The following is a 17371-nucleotide window of genomic DNA, read 5'->3' as shown; positions in this document are numbered from 1 at the left end:
AGATTTGACTTATGTTAAGAAAGGTAGGGGTAGATCTAAAAAGACTTGGTTAGAAAATATTAGGAATGACCTTTCTTTATTAGATTTAAACGAGAATTTGATTTTTAATAGGACACAATGGAGAAAAAAGATTCATGTAGCCGACCCCACGTAGTGGGATAAAGGCTTGATGTTGTTTTATGCAATTTAATATGATTGACTTTAGTGATCTTAGCACCTAAATGAAAATAAAGAATTTTGTTTTATCGGCGTATTAGTAAAACCGAAGTTAGAGAGGCGTTAATGAAGTGTGGAAAAACTATTGGACTTGATGATATTCCAATAGAGATGTGAAAATGCTTATGAGATGAAGGAATTTCTTGGCTTACTAAGCTTTTTAATATTATTTTGAAGATTAAAAAAGATGCCAGATGAGTGGATAATGAGTGTGTTGATTCCTAATTTTAAGAATAAATGTGATACACAAGATTGTGCAAATTATAGAGGAATTAAGTTAATGTGTCATATTTTAAAACTACAAGAGAGAGTTATGGAGCATAGATTGCGACGTGATATTAATGTTTCTCAAAATCAATTTGGATTCATGTCAGGCAGGTCTACTTTGGAAGCTTTACATTTATTGAGAAGTTTGATGGAGAAGTATATAGAGAATAAGGAGGATCTATGTATGATATTTATTGATTTAAAGAAAGCCTATGATAAAGTTACAAGAGAAGTGCTATGGTGAGTTCTAGAAAAGAAAGGGGTTAATAATGCTTATATTCAAGTCATTAAGGATATGTATGCTGGAGCTGTTACTTGTGTTCAAACACAAGGTGGTTTGACAAACTATTTTCCTATTTCAGTTGGATTATATCAAGGATCAACCTTAAGCCCATATCTTTTTGCTTTAGTCATGGATGTTCTCACTAGACATCTGTGAGGTTTTACCCCGATATATGCTTTTTGTTGGTGATATTCTTTGTGTTGATAAGACTAGAGAGGGAGTTGAAGGTAAACTTGAATTGTGGAGTTCAACCTTGGAGTCTAAAGGTTTTCATTTGAGTAGATCTAAAACTGAATATGTGTAGTGTAATTTTACTAGTAATAGATTTAGTGGGCGGATTGAGACTTTGGACGATCAAGTCATTAATAAGATTACACATCTTAAATATCTTGGGTCTATTGTTCAGAGAGATGGTGAAATAAATGGGGATATTACTAGTAGAATTCAAGTTGGATGGTTGAAGTGGAGGAATGCGTCGGGCTTGTTGTGTGATATAAACGTCCCTCTCAAACTTAAGGGATAATTCTATAAGATGGTGGTGAGACCTGCAATGCTTTATAGTGCAGAATGTTCGCCATTAAAAGAGAAGCATAATATTAATTTAAGTGTTGCAGATATGAGGATGCTCAGGTGGATGAGTGGCTTTACTCTTAGAGACAAGATACAAAACGAGCATGTATGTGAGAAGGTTGGAGTAGCTCCAGTGGAAGATAAGATTAGAGAGAGTCGTCTTAGATAGTTTGGTCATATAAAATGGAGGCCTTCCAATGAATTGGTTGGGAGAGTAAACATATTAAATTTGATTTATGTTATGAAAGGTAGAGGTCCTAAAAAGACATGCTTAGAAAATATTAGAAAGGACCCTTCTTTATTAGATTTAAATGAGAATTTGACCCTTGGCAGGACTCACTAGGAAAAAGGATTTATGTAGCCGACCCCATGGAGTAGGATAAAGGCTTGATGTTGTTGTTTGCTAGTTATTGGTGAATTCATTATAAATGTGCTTAGTGCTTATATGCACCTTAAATTGGATTAGAGAAAATTTTTTATAATTAGTCTGGGAGAACTGGATGAAACTATAATATATGCCTGAGAAATAGATGGCAATTGTTATTAGTGGCTAAAATGAACAGTTAGGTTCTACTATTGACATATGGGAGAAGCTATACTTATTGTTTGATTGGTACAACTTTTATTTTGAGTAACCTTTTTTGAAAATTGACAGGTTGCTTTGGCTTATGTGAAAAATATGCTTAGAAAACTTATATTTTGCATGCTCATATTCTCTTACTTCATCAACACGTGATCTAACTTTGGGAGTAGCTAGTAATTCTACATGAGAGTGCTGGTTTTATTTAGTACAATGCGCTAAAAACACATCAAAGCATGACCTTGATTTTGCATTAGTTATGATAATATGACATTTACTTAACAAATGAGATAACCACCTAGTTTAAAAGCTGACTTGTTAAATTGCAAATACTCTTTTCTCACTCATCAATATTTTTTTTTTCTGTAAAGTTTTGAAGGGGTTTTTAGAAGAGAAGACTTGATTAGAATATTTAGAGTAGTTGTTATATATATATATATATATATGATTTTTCGAAAGAAAGATGTTATATATGTTGTTAATCTTGTAAGACGCAATTATAAAAATGGTAAATTGGATCTTCAAGCTAAACCAAACATAATGTAGGCAAAATGGTTTGTTATAGTTAGAAGGTTGCTATGGAAATTGCATGAGAAATTAAAAGTTTACCATACTTTAATAAGAAGATGTGTTGGTGGATCGAGGAGGTATAAAATATTTTTAAGAAAAATAAACGTACTTTAAAGAATGGCGAAGACTAATTATTGTTGTTATATATCGCAGTTGTAAGAAGTTAGAGGTCTTGTGAAGATGATAATATCTAAAGCCTATGCTAGAAGTCGTGATGATTTGTGTGGTTGGTTAGGAATTACTGAAGGAAAAAAAGCTAAGGAATGTAAAATAGTGAAGAGGAATGTGATATTGAGTTTGATTAAATTAAATGTTGATATAATAGAATTTTAGTTGAATTTAAAGATTTCATAGAAAGAAGAACTCGCTATTTGGATAAAACAAGAGTTTTATAAGAAAAAAGAATAGGTTGTGAAATGCATATGTAAGTTTAAAGATGTTGGTTTAGAAGAGACATTTTATGAGAGTTAAATGATATTATGGAGTAGTTTGGTTAGTAGTTTTTTTTATTGAAATCTAGATACAAAAAAAATAAAAAAAAATCCAAAAGATTACGGAAAAATATTTGGTTATTGAGTTTTAAGATTGAAGGAGATGCTTAGTATTTGATAATTATCTTTAAATAAATCCTATGAACAGTGAAGTTATGGGAGATGGTGATGAGAAATATATGCTTAAAAAAACCTTGTGAAATTTAGCTAATTAATTTGGTTTTATACCAAAGTAACCTCTTATTAAGCTGATTTTTGTGTCACGGCTGTTAATAGAGAAGTATAAAGAGCAACAAGAATGTAGTATTTTTTTGAAAATTATTTTGTTAGGCTTTACTTGGAAAAATGAGTGAATCAATGGCATGCTGAAGTTATTAAATTTGTGTATGATGCTATACTGACCATCAGTAAAAGTGATTGTGGAATGAATTATGAGCTTTCTATCAAAGTAGTCATATCAAGGATGAGCAAATCCATATTATTTTTTTATGGCTATAGATATGTTTATAAAAGATTAATTCTTGAAATTTATAAAAGATTTATTCAGAGGAATTAGTGTATGCTATTTGTATGTGAAATTGTTTTGTTAAGTGAGATTTATTGATATTAGCTAATTGTTTGAGAAGCAGGAGACCTTACAATTATTAGAGTAGTTGTTGAATATGCATGCAATATTATGGTAATCAATAGTTTTAGAACGTGAAGTGATGGTTTTAATTTTCTTAGATTTATTATAACTAGTATGGAGTGGTAGTTGAAAATTTGATTTTCGGTGTAGATTTTTTTGTTAAAATGGAGAAGTTTCTCGGAGATTACATGTGATGAGGGAATATGATGACGATTTATGAATGTTGTTCAAGTGCTTTGTTTTGAAAAATCTGAAGTTCCACAATTTTAATTTGTGTGGGTAATGTGTAACATAAAGTATTATACTGTGCATGCCTCTTTCATGGTTTTATAATATACCATGCCCCGAGATCTATATTGGAAGAATTATATCTGTCTTTCATTTTAGCCAATTAGTTGAGCTTATCAATTTTTTGTGAACAGTGAAAAGAATTATGCGCGCTGTCCAGAGCCACATATCATAGGATTCTTATTATTTTCTGAAAACATGTAAAATCACGTAATGAATACATAGCCGACAAGTAACCAAAATCTTACAACTGAAATCAATGCAAGGCAAAATAGACGGTATGCTGTAAATCATATCAAGACATATATGCATCAACGCATATCAAAAATCAATTTATAATACATCACATCTTAGTCAATTACATCATCAGTCACGATAGCAGTAGGTAGTATTAGTGCTAGTCATAATATCAGTAATAATATTAAGATCAATATTCTCAGCGTCAGTCACAGTAACAGTAACGAAAATCATTAATAAGTAACAATAGTTAGTATCAATACAATGTGAGCTACAATATCATAACAATAAGGAGTAATTAATGATAATAAACAGTATCAATACAATAATTAGATATTTAAAAGATGATATCTTGATCTTGCTTTTGCACTTATGACTCCCAGTTAGTCCACCCTTATTACTCCCAATCAAAACTCCTTACAACTACCCTTGAAATATGTGATAGTCACCCTGACTTCTTATAACTCTCAATTAATCTTCAGCTCCTTATGACTCTCATCCACTGACTCTCGCCAGTGAACCATGTGGATTTTGAGGATATCACATGAGGTTATCATGTTATATATCAGTATATCATATATGATTCAGATTTGTAGCAATATTACATTCTTGCATAACTCAATCATATTAATCATTTTAGTACACATTACCTTGCCGGCTTATCATGCCATATCACAGTACAACACTTTTCAACTTATTTTCAATGTCTTTTTCCCTACTCATTTAATCCCAAAATTCCTATACACATATTTAACTGGTGAAAATACAATAAAATCATATCATATTATTCAGATATTATTCAAAATGATCAAATCCATAACATATCAAAAGTTATATGGTGAAAGCTTATGAAATCAGAAGATACATTTTTGACAAATTTAGGATAGATAAATTCAGAGAAATCAAAATTATTGAAAACAAAATTAAGAAGATAATTACTTACAACGAATTGAACAAAATCTGTAATAGAAATGAAGGATAAATACGACCCAAAGGTTTTTCTCTATCCTTACTATTCTTCTCCTACTTCAATTTCTTCCTGGCTAAGCAACAAAGTAAGGGAGGCAGTTGGGTGGGGCAGGGATATTTATAATAAAAAATATATGAAAATACTGTTAGTGCCTAGCACCACAGCGCTCTACTTCAGAATTTTCATGTTTTTCAAATAAATTCATTTCACACGTTTGGTTATTACATATAATAATGACTAACACAATAAAAAAGCAGCATGTTCTTCCTATAAGCTTTACTATGGCTTTATTTGTAGCAAATTGCACAAAACAAAAACTAAACAACATTGCTAGACAAAGCCTTAAAGATAAATATCACAAAGATACTCAGCATACCATATGACTTCGAATGTTGACCAAAAAATGCGCACTGTTACGCTTAGTATCTTAGAAATAAGGATATTAAGATGGCTGTTTGATGCAATAGGGATTTATAAAGTAAAATGATTATATTGGAGGATGGTAACTCAGTAAGAGTAGCACTTATTATGGTTAATATAAAGGAGGATAAAATTAGGTGTTTCGGGCATTTACAATAGGCGACTTAAGATGCCAACAAGCTGGGAAATAAACTTAATGCAGATTGTTTATGAAATAAAAAAGATAAAAACATATATGAAAATGGCTAGTATTTTTGCTAGGAGGCTTCTTTATGCTAGTCTAAAAAGTAACAGTTTGGGCTGGTTCATTTTTGGGGTATAATTTGTTTTCTAAAACTTATTCAAGTTTTTAGTGTATTGATAAATTATGTACAAATTGTATATCGTTTGTTGACTTGTTACAAAATACAAATGCAAAACTTTTTACTGGTTTTCTATTCTCATCTTGTACACATGTGACTCAAGTCAAAAGCTTTATATTGGACCGTACTTGCTTGGGAAATTTAGAGGAGCCTTGCGGGTTAGTTTGGGTGAACTGAACCCAATAACAAGAACCAACCCAAATAATTGGTTTTTGGAAAAATTACAGCCACAACTTTCTCTAAATGCTTATGGAACAGGTTCTAATTAACCTATTCTGTGTGTGTTGGGCTGATTTCTGTGTTGCTATTAGGTCAAAATAACACCAATACTGTTCAAGAAGGTTCATAGATAGTGCAGCAAAATTATGAACTATTATATTTGTTCTCCCATTCTTTCTTAGGCAAAAATTGAAGTAATGATGAATTCCCTTGTTCTTTTTCTTTGGGAAAGCCTCCCAATCCGGAGTTCTTTTTGGTTTATGAGTTTGGATATTATCCTTGTTCTCTGAAGCTGCTTGTTGGTTTATGAAACTATGGTTTGGTTGGTTATGTAAAGCTAAAATATCACCGTTGACAATAGCCATTCTCCAAGGCATCACAAAGAGCTAAGCATTAATCTCTATCACTATTATAACCGTCCATTTTTTCCTTAAACGTGCAATTGAATTATTTTAGTATTATTATTATGTTGTTTTTTGTGCTAGATTGTATATAATTTCACCTCATGCTTTTGCAGCTCAAGAATGCTCAAAATATTCTACAAAATAGGCCTTTTTCCGCTGTCTCTTTTTCCTCTGATGCTGCTGCTGCTTTTGTTAGCAGAGGAGTTGGTAAGCAGTTTTTTTTTCCTTTCTAATGTTTCATTGCAGAAGGACCTTAAATTTTGAGTTTTTTGTGCATATATTCATCTAGATGATTATAGTTTGTAGCCCAATTTGTGTTGAAATTTTTTGCAAGTCCATCTTTCTCTTTCTTACATTCATGCATGTGCAAGTACATTTTGCTGCAATTGATTTTTTTTCCTTCCTAAGCTATTGGCTTTTTGTGTGGGTATGGACGATGGGTGGTTTTTGATACCCTAGTATGCACCATACACTACACTTGTACATGTGTTTTAACTGGTCATGTTTATGTTTGAGTTGCTAAGGAGCTGTGGATATGGTTTGCTAGGAAAAGGAAATGCTGAGGCCAGCGTAGCTGTCGGATATTCCCCAACAACCAAGGTTATCACCAACATAATTAATTTAGTATCTTACTGCATTCATGACTGCTGCTAGTTGCATGACATCACATTTTCCTCTCCGCAGTTTCTCTTGCCATATTTTGAATGTTTAACTTGTATGTTTTGCTGTTGCTTCATACAGGCTTCTTCCACAGTATTGTCTATATCTCATTTGACTAGTAACACAATTAAAACGAGAATCCCTGTGTCTAGCTTTCATTTCATCAGTATTGTCTCAGGGTAAGTTATCATGTATCATTTCATTGAAGGACTGATTCCTTGGTAAAATGTTGATCACTTTCTATTTTTTCAGTCCACATGCAGCATCAATGAGAAACTATTCAGCCAAATCAGGTTCGTATGTTGATTATATCTTTCATGACAATTAATTGTATAAGATGAAGTTGTCTGGGCAGCCTGCGGATGCTGTTTTTATGAGTTGTATAAAACTGCTTAGAAGGATTGATAAAAACGATTCTCTATCAGTTAAATACTGGTTCGTTCTACTACCAGAGCACAATTTTCTACTGAAATGTCACACTTAGAGGCTTGTCTTTTATGATCGCATGCTATAATGCAATTTTGTGAATTGTTTTTTTTTCTTCATATGCTTTTCATTAGCCTTGAAATTGCATGTGATAGTATAACTCAATAATTTATTTGTCATGCTTGAGCTGAAAAATGCATGGATTGGCATTAAATTGAAGTTTTTAGAGAAATGTATGATGTAGCAATGATTTGAAGAATGACTAAAGAATTTATAATTTTGGCAATGTTGATAAACATTAAGTAGTTTCTTTTTTAGCTGTCTTTGATGTGCTTAGGACAAATATTCAAAATGTATGATGTTTTTACTTGAAATGGTGTTAATAGGTGTTTAAACAAAAGGAAATATAGGAAAATTCGGATGTCAAGGGGCTTATATGCTTAGTAGACCAAAATTTTGATGTCATGAGATGCAACTTTATTAAATTAGAAAATGATCATGGTCATTTAGTGATGAGAAATGATTAATTGATAGTTATTTGTAGGTTTTGGTATTGTAGTTCTATCGTACAAAATATGAGGTTCTTGTTGATGATACAATTAATAGAGTTACGATTACCTGAAGTGGATATTTAATCTAACCGTTAATTTCAAGTAGGACTAAAGAAGAAGCATCCTTATGCTTTGGGCATCAGATCATGAAAAATAAAATATCTTTTTTTTTTTAAAGTTCTAATGGCTCAAATTCTCAATGAAAATACCAATTTACAAGCTGTTTATTTGTATTTATTTATTTATGGTGCGAAGAAACAGAAAAGAGGGTCAAAGTAGTACATCAATAACTAAAATTTAACTACTTGAGAAGAATATTAAAGATTTTTTAGATATTGTTTACTATCTTTTTATAGTACCTAATAACGGAATGAATAAATAAGGACATGCAGCCTGACGTTCATCTTCTTATGTGCTAAGTTTTCCTGATGAGCTACTTTTTCTGAATATTTTGAATGTTTTTTAATCACTAATAGTTAAAGCTGTGTCTTATTTTACAACAATATTCTAAATTTCCTTTTTATCATACGTTCATAATAGTTTATCTACATCTTCTGCACCTTTGGCTCATTTTCTGTTTTATTCCATTCGATTCAGTGGTTAGCTGTGGTTCTACATTCATTATTTGATTTTTTCTTGGTCATTCTATGTTACAACCGCTAGCTTTGGTCCTCATCAGATTTGATCCATTTTTTTTGTTCTCCTTCACTTAGTGGTGGCAAGGACTAAGCTTTTGGTGCATGGTTGCTGGGTTAAAAGCTGTGTTATTTCTTGTATGTGTGGCATGAGCTTGGAGGCAAACTCCATTGTATAGTGCAACTCCTTGTATAAACCAATTCATATTGGTTTGTGTTATGCTGATTTCAGTTCAAAGGACAAGCTTGCATTTTCAGCTATGTTCTACATAAAAGCTATCCAGTTGCCAATTTTACAGAAATTTTTTGAAAGCAAGTATGTTGGATGAAGAATCAGTCAAATTTCTTGCACATTAGTTAGTTTTTATATGACAATGTGGCAGGCAAGCCCGACTCATTTTGATTTCTATCTTGTGCTATTGGTCATCTGATGGAGAAGATAGTTTACTTTGTTTATATGTAACTAACTAGTCCATGGAATATGATTTGGTTTTTTGTTTAATGTCTTTGCTCATTTTGAGTAGATGTATTAGATTTAGTCTATGTTAAGAAAGGTAGAGGTAGAACTAAAAAGATTTGGATAGAAACTATTAGAAATGATATGTTTTATTAGATTTAAATGAGAATCCGACTCTCAATAGGACACATTGGAGAAAAATGATTCATGTAGCTGACTCCACATAGTGGGATAAAGGCTTGATGTGTTGTTGTCGTTGTCATCGTCTTTGCTCATTTCTTCTCCTAAGTCTAAATTATCTACATGACAAAAGTCACTCCTTTCTGATTATTACTATTGGCTATCGATTTCCATGAGAGTACTCAAGGTGCTTTTTGTCATCCTAATTCAGACCTTCCTCCACATCAGGAAATTGGAATGCCATCCCTTTCTCCTACCATGACAGAGGTACATATATGTTGTATTGCCAAATGCCAAGTATTTATGGCATGAATTTTAAGCTTACCACAACATCATCAACAGGGAAACATTGCAAGGTGGTTGAAGAAGGAAGGAGATAAAATCTCTCCTGGTGAAGTGCTCTGTGAAGTTGAAACTGTAGGATACTAGCACATCTGTGAACATGTTTATTATTCAATACATTGTCTGTTATATATCTTGATTGTTACATCTTCTCTTTACAGGATAAAGCCACTGTGGAAATGGAATGCATGGAAGAAGGCTATCTTGCTAAGATTATTAAAGGGGATGGTGCCCAGAACATAAAAGTGGGAGAGGTATAAACAAATTTGATTTTCTTTTTAACTTTGAAACATTCGGTCATTGCCTCGAAGGTACTTTTTGTATGCAAATTGTCTATTCACACACTTTGCATAATTTTTTTTGTTAAGTATTTTTTTTACTTCATATTCAATAATGAATCCATTGGGGGTATTTCCCTTTACATTTTTTATGTTTGTTATACATTTATTGAGAGGTTTGATGGAGAAGTATAGAGAGAATAAGGAGAATTTACATGTGATATTTATTGATTTAGAGAAAGCATATGATAAAGTTTCAAGAGAAGTGCTATGGAGAGTTCTAGAAAAGAAAGAAGTTAATAATGGTTATATTCAAGTCATTAAGGATATCTATCCAGGAGCTAGAGCTATTTTGTTCAAACACAAAGTGTTGACCAAGTATTTTCTATTTCAATTGGATTATATAAGGATCAGTTTTAAGCCCATATATTTTTTCTTTAGTTATGGATGTTCTTACTACAAGAGGATGTACCGTGGTGTATGCTTTTTACTGATAACATTCTTTTTGTTGATAAGATTAGAGAGGGAGTTCAAGGAAAACTTGAATTATGGAGGTCAACCTTAGAGTCTAAAGATTTTCATTTGAGCAGATTTAAAATTGTGAATACATGGAGTGTAATTTTAGTAGTAGTAGATTTAGGGGGCGACAATAACTTTGGACAATCAAGTCATTAAAAAGAGTACACTTTTTCGATATATCAGATCTATTGTTGAAAGTGATGGTAAGATAGATGGAGATATTATTAGTAGAATTCAAGTTGATGGTTGAAGTGGAGGAATGCATCGGGCCTATTATATGATAGCAAAGTACCCTCAAATTTAAGTGAAAATTCTGTTAGCGGTGGTGAGACTTGCAATGCTTTATGGAATAGAATGTTTGCCATCACAAGAGAAGCATAAAATTAAGTTAAGTGTTGCATAAATGAGGATGCTTAGGTAGATGAATGATTTTTCTCTTAGACACAATGCAAAATGGGTATATTTGTGAAAAGGTTGGAGTAGCTCCAGTGGCATATAAGATTATAGAGAGTCGTCTTAGATGGTTTGATCACATAAAATGTTGGCCTTCCGATAACCGGTTATGAGAGTAGATGTATTAGATCTGGTTTATGATAAGAAAGGTAGAGGTAGATCTAAAAAGACTTGGTTAGAAAGTATTAGAATGATCTTTTTTTATTAGATTTAAATGAGAATTTGACTCTTAATAGGATACAATGGAGAAAAAATGAGTTATGTAGCCAATCACATGTAGTGGGATAAAGGCTTGTTGTTGTTTTTATTGCTATAATTCATTTATGCTGTCAAGTTAAATGTATAACTTACCTAAAGCCGCTGGTTACGTGCACTAACGTTAGCATCTGAAGCATTCAACATGAATGAATGGAGATAAAAAATTTACATACTCATCATGTTGAGAACTTTAATATTGAAGTATTTTTTCATTACTCTAAATTTGATTAAGACATCAAGTTTGCTGCAGGATATTATGCTTTTGTTAGAGATAGCTTAGGCATCTAAAAAAGTAAGAAACAAACTATGCTGGCTAGGTTTAGAGATGAGGCTTAATGCACTGCTATGACTCACCATGTGAAATGATGTAAAAACTCTTTTTAAAAGAGCTTGTCTTTCTTTCTGTTAGTCTATGGCATTATATTGTGGCTATTATGATGTCATCTATATTATGAGTAGTCTTATTTTTCATGGATGTACTTAACATGTTAAAGTTGATTGTTATGAAATTTCATAGGAGATGCAATGCTTTCCAAAATTATTACTACACCTAACATTTCAAATCTGACAATTGCAGATATCTTTATCATGACCCTAACAAATCTTTGTTTTCTCGGCTATACTATAAATTTGAGCTAGTAAATATATATGCTTCAACTTAAGGGGAACATTGGCATATTAAGAAAGTCATATTTTAGAAAAAAATTTATTAGAGCAATACCTGTTTATATCATCATAAATATGAATATTTTATAATTATTAATTTTTTAGTTTTGTTCCTCGTGTTTGCCTAGTTATAGGCACCTATTCTTGGTTAATAAGATAAAATATTTCCTTAACAGATTGAGAACTGAATTAGAGTTACTCAAAATGGCAGTGTCTTTTATTACGTCCCATCAACTGCCTCGCCAGTTGCAAGTTGCTGTGGATTTTTTCGTTTTTTCCCTTCTGTTGCTGTGCTGCCCAACACCTCATTATCTTTAGGTCAACCAAGATTAATCAATAGATTATTAGAGGAGCCATTTGCTGCCAATAAAAGGCGCATTTAATGAAAAGAATGATTATTCTGCAAAGGTCATGCAAATGAAGACGAGATTTTGTTGCAACATGCGCATATGTCTTTTCATCAGAAACATCTGTTGCACATCAGGGCTTTGAACGCCATAAATTACGGGAATTGATCATTATTTTTCTGTTAATAACTTTTTTGTGAAGTTCCTTCATCAAGTAATTTGTGCTTTTTTTTCAATTTTTTTTTGAAATATTGTTGTAGTGACTGAAAATTTTACTTGAAGCGTTATTGAGGCTTGTTGATTGGCTATTCTGATGAAGTTCCATTTTCAGCCATTCTAATGAAGTTTGGCTTTCAATTTTTTATTTTTAATTGGAGAAAGCACAAAATAGTCTCTCAATTATTTGTATGTGGTCAATTTAATCCTAGAGTATCCCATTTCTTTAATTTTGTCCCTTGACTATATAAAATTGATCCCAAATAGTCTCTCAGGTAGAAATCCCACTATGTGGGGTCGGCTACATGAATCATTTTTCGTCATTGTGTCCGGTTAAAAGTCAAATTCTCATTTAAATCTAATAAAGATAGATCATTTCTAATATTTACTAGCCAAGTCTTTTTAGGTCTACCTCTACCTTTCTTAGCATAAGTCGAGTCTAATACCTCAACTTTCCTAACCGGGCCATTGGAAGGTCTGTTTAGTTCATCAATTATTAAAAATTGATCCAATTTAGTTCCTAAGGGATTTTTGGAACCTAGTTTATAAAGTCAAGAGACTAAATTAGAGGAACATAATACTTCGAAATTAAATTGGCTACATACGAATAATTGAGGGATTATTTTTAACTTTTTACTTTTTTTTGGATTTCTTTTTTATGTTTCCTGCCTCAATCAGGTGATTGCTATAACTGTGGAGGAAGAGCAAGATATTGCAGAATTTAAAAATTACGAAGTCTCAGCTTCTTCTGCACCGCCGGCTGAAGCAAAGGCACCATCTGAGACAATTACAGCTTCATCTGAGGAGCCGGAACCAGCTAAAGCTCCTGAGCCAAGGGTTTCACAGGCTGAAGCAACTCCACATTCAGAAGATCGCATCTTCTCGAGTCCTTTAGCAAGAAAATTAGCAGAGGATAACAATGTAAGATATGCATTTAGTGTATTTTATGCTACCTTTTTAAATATTGCAACCCCAAGGACAACTTTATATGATTTTGAAATCTAGCGTGCATAATATTAGTGAACAAAATATCTTTTTTCTTATAATATCACCTATCTTAATAAGAAAAAATTTCTTCGACCATGTAGGTTCCCCTTTCAAGCCTTAAAGGCACGGGTCCTGATGGACGCATTGTGAAGGCTGATGTTGAGGATTATTTAGGTATTTTTTTTTCTTTTTAGTTCTTTAAATACAAAATTTAACCATCATTGATTGTATAAATTTGTCATAAACTTTCTGAGAATATTTAGGTGAGTTGCCAGAACATTTAGTCAAAAAGTTGCATGTTATGCCAATGAATAACCTAATCCATTCAAATCAATTAAACGGGCTGGTTTGCGATTGATATTATTATATAACATAATTCCTTAAGGCAAGTCAAATAGTTTACATTAGTTTGGGAGGAATCTCTTATTGCTGAAGAATATACACGCATGCGCTTGAACCCATAACTAGACCTTAAGGGTCTCCTTTGTTGAAATTAAATCATTCGAGATGAAATGAAACTGAAATAATTATATTGAATAAGAATCTGAAAGAAATATGATCTCCTTTCCCTGCTTACTTTGGAAGAAAATTATTTGAAATTTTGAGTGACTGAATAGAGGCATATTTGGGAATGGAGCCTAGAAATAGCAGTGAAATGTTAAGGCTGTGTGGGAGAACACTTCTCCACGATTAAGTAGGATGTTGGAGAGTGATATGTTCACTGTTACATACATTTAAAATTCTTCAGTCCTGAATTCATATCTGCGAGACAGAGAGAAGGTTTCTTTCAGCTGGAACTCCATTTGCCTTTCACTACTTCATCTGAAACAAAATATAGACCATAGGATTATCTTCTGCGAAGCTAATCTAAGCATTCTCTATTAGTATATTGACAATACTACAAGAAGCCTTTCCTGATGAAATCACCATGAAGTGTACTCGAGGGCCAATCTCTATCCTACTCGAGGAAACCTTTGCATGCCTCCTTTACTTTTTGGGAGATCTATGCTCCATAAAAAACTGTCTACTTAATATTGTCCCTAAGCCCGTAGGTTTTGACACAATGTTAGAATTCTAGCTCTTTCAGAGCCATATCTCATTGATGGCTCGTGCCCCCTGTACGGAGGTCTTCTTTGCCCTCCATCTACTAGGCATATTAATATTATTGTATATATGACCTTAAAGATGAAATGAATCTCTTAACAGTTTCTAGCTATAATTTGGCATGTTTTGAACCTTTATGACCTATACAAGAGTGTTAATTAGTAACTAGAAGTTTTATTAATTGGGATGGGCACTATTCCGTTTGGTTCTAAGCCAAAATATGTTTGAAACTGAACTGAAGTCTACTACAATTCAAAACAGAACCATTAAATTATGAAATTGAATCAAACTATTAAAACATGAAACCAAGCACAACCTATCAATCACTGCGGTTCATTTTCCAGTTTTGAAAAAAAAACCTTTGTTCATATGGTTATAACTATTCCCGAAGCAACATAATAGGAGCAAACATAAATAAACTGATTTGTTTTGGTGTTTCAAATCTTTATTTATAAATATTTTAGAAGGCTGTTGATGGAATATATATATATCTTTTAGGTGTCCTCGCTCGGGGTTGATTCCTCTTTGAGGGGTTTTTATGCCTCATCTCTCCATCTCCTCGATTTGCTTTCTTTGGGTCATTCGTTCTTCTAATTTCTCAATTCTCTTCTCCTCTTAATCTCACAAGTTTTTTTTCTGTCTAACTCTTCCCTTCCCAATAGCTAAAATTCTATCTCAATCTTTACTCCTGTTGCACTACTTGTTGACACTTTGTCTATTTTACCTATTTTGTAGACTCGTTTTGAACTTAAAACCACTTCATAATAATTGCCGACTGCGTTCAATTCAGGTTTCCAAGCATAATTTACGTGATTCAATGTTTTTTTTTTTTTGAGGTTGATGAGTCTAATAGGTAAACTTGGAGCAACTTAGGAAATGTTGGTATATATTTGTTTCTATTTTAATTCTATATTATTATTATTATTATTATTATTATTACCTAATGTGTAGATTAGTGGGCGCCAATGGGCAGCAACTTGAAAGGTGACAACAAGGAGAAAAATTTTCAAGCAAAGCATCTCAGGGTCATAGGGTTGTTTATTGGGAGCTATTCTTGGGCAGAGTAACCAGATTTAGTCGGCCTTACTTGATGTAGGCAGCTCTCTTGTGTTGGCTTTTAATATTAATAATCATTTGTCATGTGTACACTTCATTTGGATGTGCAGACCCAATTGTTATAGTTGGTGTGTGAGAAATCAGTCTTATTGGGATAAATGGGTTAAATGTGAACTAGTTTTTATTAAATTGCATCAATTCAGTTGGACCATAAAAAACCTTTAGAGTAGATGATCTAGTGGGGTCACCTTCTCTGCCTTGCCACCTCCTATAGTACAGGGAGTAGAAATAAGAAGTCTAAAGAGCATACATAGATTTGGAGGTTTAGATGTTGGGAGGCTCCTTCAGCAAGATCTCTGCAATATAGACCAAGAGTGGTTTTGGTGACAATTGTGATAATGGCATCACAAAATCTCTGGTTTGTACGACTAAAGCAAGTTGTAGCATTTAGAGTCAACGAATGTATCCTAAGATAGTGGCAACTGAATTATAGAAAGAATCCATACATGGAGTTGGAGAAGATAAACAATAGGTTTTTGTAAATCTAAAGTTATCTCAACATCATAATCAACAAACACTGCAAGGCACATTTTTTCTTGCTCAACAACATTCTTAGGCTCAAACACTTCATGAAAAATAAACTATAGCTTAACATATGATAATTTCTCATACTCAACCTTAGGCACATTAACAAATTTAGATGTTGGTCATTCATAATGAGGCTCAAGTGTCCCATTTCATCATCAGTAATAAGAATGTGATTATAAACATCCTTATAAGGAACATCATCTAAGTGGGAAGGATCTTAAAATTTTGGCCTATGTTATTGAATTGAGAATTGTTCTAAGATTTGTGGGGTCAAAGGAATATGTGGAACATATGTAGTGAATTATATAGGATTGAAGGGAAAAGTTTCTTTGGAAGATTTATATGTAAGAGTATTATGGAAGATCTATGATGCACCGACATTTCTCCTCAAATAGGTATGCAGTGTCCAACATGTATTTGACACGACACGCCTCCGACGTGTCTATTTAAAAAATGTTAAAAATCAAGAATTATTTATGATTTTTTTAAAATATAATTTATTACATCTCAAAATTTTTTTAGTAAAAAAATAAAAGTTAAAATTCTGATGAGTATTCCCATTTTCATTTCTCTCTCTTAGGCAACGTTTAAAATTGCGTATTCGGGTATTGAGGCGTTTTTCGTTCGTGAGGCGAGGCGTAAGCCTCAAAATCAAAAAATTGCGTAAACATAAAATAATAAATTTTGTATATATTAATGACTAAATAATATATAAAATATAAAATGCTACTTACCACATCTGTGAGAATAAATAAGGGAGACATATCACATAAGAACTCACTAGTGATCAGCACTGTCATCACTCATCAGTCATCACTAAGGGGGTCTTCATTTGAATCATCATTATGATGAACTACTCTCTCCTCTTCCCCCTCTCCTATAGAGTCCAATATCTCCCAATCAGCTTCTTCTTTCTCATTATTAATTATCTTTCTCTTCCCTAAATATTTTTGAACAATATCATAATGAATAATAGTGTAATACATTAATAAAAGTTTAAGAAAAGAAAACTATATTATTTATATACTTTTTTTTATTTGTTCTTAAATGGTGGTGGATGTGAATGCTTTAAGACCATCAAAGAAATCAACATTTAAATCTTCATCTTGTAATTCAGACGGCATCACTTCAACTTCATCATCT

The 17371-nt window shown here is 32.4% G+C and overlaps 1 protein-coding gene across 3 annotated transcripts in view; it reads left to right on the top strand.

The window, feature by feature from the left end:
* The window catches only part of LOC110099718 (dihydrolipoyllysine-residue acetyltransferase component 2 of pyruvate dehydrogenase complex, mitochondrial), a 34892-nt gene that overhangs the window by 4187 nt on the left and 13334 nt on the right, over positions 1-17371 (top strand). For all 3 annotated transcript variants that reach the window (XM_020826960.2, XM_020826961.2, XM_020826962.2), the window contains exons 3-11: positions 6619-6712; positions 7053-7105; positions 7247-7344; positions 7418-7458; positions 9626-9681; positions 9757-9831; positions 9918-10010; positions 13172-13414; positions 13582-13654. In XM_020826960.2, coding sequence (XP_020682619.1) covers positions 6619-6712; positions 7053-7105; positions 7247-7344; positions 7418-7458; positions 9626-9681; positions 9757-9831; positions 9918-10010; positions 13172-13414; positions 13582-13654 — 826 coding nt within the window. The remainder of the gene's footprint in view (positions 1-6618; positions 6713-7052; positions 7106-7246; positions 7345-7417; positions 7459-9625; positions 9682-9756; positions 9832-9917; positions 10011-13171; positions 13415-13581; positions 13655-17371) is intronic.

This window comes from Dendrobium catenatum, unplaced genomic scaffold (assembly GCF_001605985.2).
Source record: "Dendrobium catenatum unplaced genomic scaffold, ASM160598v2 fragScaff_scaffold_253, whole genome shotgun sequence".
NCBI lineage: Eukaryota > Viridiplantae > Streptophyta > Magnoliopsida > Asparagales > Orchidaceae > Dendrobium > Dendrobium catenatum.
This window is presented reverse-complemented; position numbering and strand designations above follow the sequence as displayed.